The following is a 4,778-nucleotide window of genomic DNA, read 5'->3' on the forward strand; positions in this document are numbered from 1 at the left end:
TGGGAGGCCGAGGTAGGCGGATCACGAGGTCAGGAGTTCGAGACCAGCCTGGCCAATGTGGTGAAACCCCATCTCTACTAATAATACAAAAATCAGCCGGACGTGGTAGCGAAGGCCTATAGTCCCAGCTACTTGGGAGGCTGGGGGAGGAGAATCACTTGAACCCAGGAGGCAGAGGTTGCAGTGAGCCAAGATTATGCCACTACATGCCAGCCTGGGTGACAGAGTGAGATTCTGTCTCAAAAACCATAAAAAAAAAAAAAGGCCAGGCGTGGTGGTTCACATCTGTAATCCCAGCACTTTGGGAGGCCAAGACGGGTGGATCACTTGAGGTCAGGAGTTTGAGACCAGCCCGACCAACATGGAGAAACCCGTCTCTACTAAAAATACAAAATTAGCCAGGCGTGGTGGCGCATGCCTGTAATCTCAGCTACTCGGGAGGCTGAGGCAGGAGAATCGCTTGAACCCAGTAGGTGGAGGTTGCAGTGAGCCAAGATCGGGCCATTGCACTCCAGCCTGGGCAACAAGAGTGAAACTCTGTCTCAAAAAAATAACAATAATAAAAAAAAAACTTTCAAATATTTTCAAGAATATGAACATATATAAAATAATGTTTTAAAATTAAAAATCAAATTGAAGTCTGCATATAAGATAGTTCATTTGTCATAAAGGAAAAGTGTAAAGTATTACCAGCCGTAGGTGTCTTCAGAGCTGTGCTTCCAGGCTTCAGGATCTTGGTGGGGGCCTTAAGCCCGCTTGGTTTTAGCATACTCATTTTCTTTGTATGTCAGAGCTGCTTCTCCTTTGCTTGTTGCCACTATCTTTCCCCAACCATCGATACAACTGTGGCTTCTATAGTGAAGTCAGTCTCTGGATTAAATCTGAAGAGAGAAATAAATAGAAAGATTTTATAATCTATAGGAGAAAGCAGGAACAACATGTAGCTTTCACAGACTAAAGCTTTCCTTTTATTTGACAATAATCCATCTCCAGGCTGAACCTAGGAACCTAGAAGACTCTGGTTATTAAAAACATGAAAATGCTGCTGAAATGGATTTAAAGGCAATTTACTATCCTCAAGACAAGCAGTTAGCCGGGTGCCATGACCCACTCCTCACACCTGTAATCCCAGCACTTTGGGAGGCTAAGGTAGGAGGATTGTTTGAGGCCAGGAGTTCGAGACCAGCCTGACCAATATAGCAAGACCCTGTCTCTACAAAAATAAAAATAAAAATAAATTAGCCAGCAGGCTGAGCGGGAAGGATTTCATGAGCCCAGGAGTTTGAGGCTGCAGTAAGCCATGATCACACCACTGTACTCCAGCCTGGGCGACAGAGCAAGACCCTGACTCAAAACAAACAAACAAAAAACACAAAAACAAAAACAAGCAGTTGAGACAAACGAAGTATTTGCTTTGCTTTATATATCTAATGTTCTCAGCTGAGTACAGCTCCTAAAACCCACACAATCCCTAAAAGAGGGTTCAGAAAAATCTACACCAAACAATGGGGGGAGGAAAAGGAAGCTTTCAGTTTTTCACTTTCATTTCTATATTGCTTACGTTTCACTACAACAAGTCTGTATTAGCTATATTTTTTAAATCCACAGAATTATGCAATTTACAATATAAAACTATATATACGTTAAACTACAGGAAGATTAAAACTATGTAAGAAAAAGCCCTATCTGGGAAGTGATGAGGGAAAATTACCTTGGTTCTCTCTAGAAAAACGCAATATACTGCTGGTTTACTCAAGACCAGATATGAATCTATGACTTTTGGGCTAAGGTAAAATAGTATCCTGTCATCTTCTCTTTACCTCCATAGAAAGTGAGTTGAAGACGACCTTGGGGTTTTGGAATATAGGGAAATATTTTCAGATATAATACCTAAAAACAGAACAATTCAAAGAGAAAAATGCTGCCATTTAATGACTCTCTGTCAAATGACGGTGTTCTGCATTTTTCTCTGCGAGCAGAGCTTGGATGATGAAGCACAGACCTCACATTCTCATCTTGTCTCCCTCACAGCCAACACCAGCCACTGGCAAAGAATCTGGCCAGTGATGACACAGGCACCTGCAGCCCACTGCAGCGGACAGAACAGTGCCCTCCTCCAAAGACATGTCCCCCTATCAACTGTGAATGTGACCTTATTTGGAAAAAGCATCTTTGCAGATATAATTAAGAATCTTGAGATAAGATCATCCTGGATTCCCTTGGTAGGCCCAAAACCCAATGAAAAGTGTCCCTATAAAAAGAAGTGACCAGGCGTAGTGGCTCACGCCTGTAATCCCAACACTGTGGGAAGCCAAGGTGGAAGGATCACTTGAGGTCAGGAGTCCAAGGCCAGCCTGGTGAACGTGGTGAAACCTCATCTCTCCTAAAAATACAAAAATTATGGCTGGGTGCGGCGGCTCACGCCTGTAATCCCAGCACTTTGAGAGGCCGAGGCAGGCGGATCACCTGAGGTCAGGAATTCCAGACCAGTCTGACCAACATGGTGAAACCCCGTCTCTACTAAAAATAAAAAATTGCTTGAACCCGGGAGGCGGAGGTTGCGGTGAGCCCAGATTGTGCCATTGCACTCCCACCTGGGCAACAAGAGCGAAACTCTGTCTCAACTATATATATGTATATGTGTGTGTGTATATATACACACACACACACACACACACACATAAATTAGGCAGGCGTGGTGGCGCGTGCCTCCTGTAGTCCCAGTTACTTGGAAGGCTGAGGCACAAGAATCCCTTGATCCCAGAAGGTGATGGTTGTAGTGAACCAAGATTGCACCACTACACTCCAGCCTGGGCAACTGAGCGAGACACCATCTCGGAAAAAAAAAAAAAAAGAAGATGAGAACACATAGAAAGAAGGCCATGTGAAAACAGAGGCGGAGGTTGGGCATGGTGGTACAAGCCTGTAATTCCAGGTACTCAGGTGGCAGGAGAATTGGTTGGACCCAGAAGGCAGAGGCTGCAGTGAGCCGAGATCGCACACTGCACTCCAGCCTAAGTGACAGAGCAAGACTATCTCTCAATAAATAAATAAATAAATAGTGTGGTTTGGGAGAAGAATCTGACGGACAGAGTAAGAACTGACATTTGCCTGGGCGACAGAGTGAGGCTGTCTCAATAAATAAATAAATAAGTGTGATTTGGGAGAAGATTCTGAAGGACAGAGTAAGAACTGGCATTTACCTGAAGACAGAAGTCACTATCCTGACTATGAATATAAAAGTCCCAGGCTCCCCACCGCCATTACCACCATCACCACCGCCATCCGTGATGAGGGAAAGAGAGATCCGGGTGGGAGTCCCTACGCTAAGGCTGTAGCTCTGATTCAGAGTCAGGTTTGAAACCACCTGCTTTACTGTCAGACTCTCACCACACAGCTTGCAAGATTCAAGCAGAGTTATCTGTTCCTGCTGCTGCCTCAGACAGATAGAAGGGATTGGCCAAGTCTCCTCTAGACTCAGCCAACGAAGGCCATGTCTATGTCCGTAAAATTTGAGAAGGATGCGGACAGGTTAAATGCAGAAATTCTCTGGGGCCTTCCCTACTCTTCACCCTGGACCAACATCATAGAGTGACAAGGGCCAGGGAGAACTGACAGAGAACAGATGGAGCAGGCACTGTGGTCCTGGAAAACCTTTTATGGTGACAAAATGAAAGAACAAAATACTCCCTAAACTATTTCACTTGGACAAAACAGGGAACTGTTGGGCTCAGGTCAAGCACTCCCTAAAGAGGAATTTTGAAAACGACCACAAGACCTAACTAGGGAACTTTCAAATCTTGCAGCTCAGTATCATAAACTCACGAAAATCTGACCATCTTCAAGCCTCAGCCTAAAACACAGAAGCATGTGGTCATCACAAACCAAAGACTAACCAAAGCTCTGTCTAGGGCTCTGTTGTCCAGTCCTCACGCCTCTGGTTGTCAGTCCATCTGCGTTCCTTCAATCCTAAAGCAGAGAACTGCGACCAAGACTTAATGAAGGAGAAAAATCTAATCTGTCTCAATAAAAGAATTAGCAGCAACAACACCCGTGTTGGTTTTTTAAATCTTCCAATTTATAGTTTCTTTTTCATGCATTATTAATGACTGGCATGTCAGGCTTGCTCTGAAAAATTCACTGAAAAACAAAAGATCAAAGTGTTTGTCATGGTACCCACAGCATGCAATGACCAGGAGGCAACATCTCTGTATGTTTCAAGGTCAGTGAATGTCACACTGAAACTAATCAATTCCAAAAAGTGTGCAAAAAAAAAAAAAAAAAGACACTGTTGCCTCACTAATAAGCTGGGCATATTTGAATTTTTGACACTTGTGCTCAATGAATCAGGAGATTTGGACCTAAAATGAGACAAACTACCCTTCTCCCCCACCCTCCCAACACGTAAGGACCATAACACATAGAACACTGTAATTCAGAAATAATTTTTATGTGAATTACTATCCCATTTGAGCGTTGCATTACTATGAATTAGCCACTATTATTACCTCTTCTTTACAAATGAAGAAATGCTATAGCAATTAAGAAATTAACAGATGTGTTTCCTCATTTGTTAATCACCTGTCTCCTAAGGTCATTCAGCTCAGTGGCAGAGATGTGAACACAGGTATTGTGATTCCAAAGTTCATCTCTTTTCACTAAATTTAACATTCAAACATAGGAGATATCACACATCAAGATGAAAAACATCAGTTCTGCTACTATGAGAATGACCATGGCCGGGCGCAGTGGCTCAAGCCTGTAATCCCAGCACTTTG

General features: G+C 43.4%; 1 protein-coding gene across 1 annotated transcript in view; it reads right to left on the reverse strand.

The window, feature by feature from the left end:
• CLIP1 (CAP-GLY domain containing linker protein 1) overlaps positions 1-4,778 on the reverse strand; it is a 148,540-nt gene that overhangs the window by 132,221 nt on the left and 11,541 nt on the right. The window contains exon 2 of the mRNA XM_011964502.1: positions 691-881. Within this exon, the coding sequence (XP_011819892.1) occupies positions 691-775 (85 nt within the window). The 5' untranslated portion in view covers positions 776-881. The remainder of the gene's footprint in view (positions 1-690; positions 882-4,778) is intronic.

The sequence above is a fragment of the Mandrillus leucophaeus genome, unplaced genomic scaffold, assembly GCF_000951045.1.
Source record: "Mandrillus leucophaeus isolate KB7577 unplaced genomic scaffold, Mleu.le_1.0 Scaffold7, whole genome shotgun sequence".
Lineage (NCBI taxonomy): Eukaryota > Metazoa > Chordata > Mammalia > Primates > Cercopithecidae > Mandrillus > Mandrillus leucophaeus.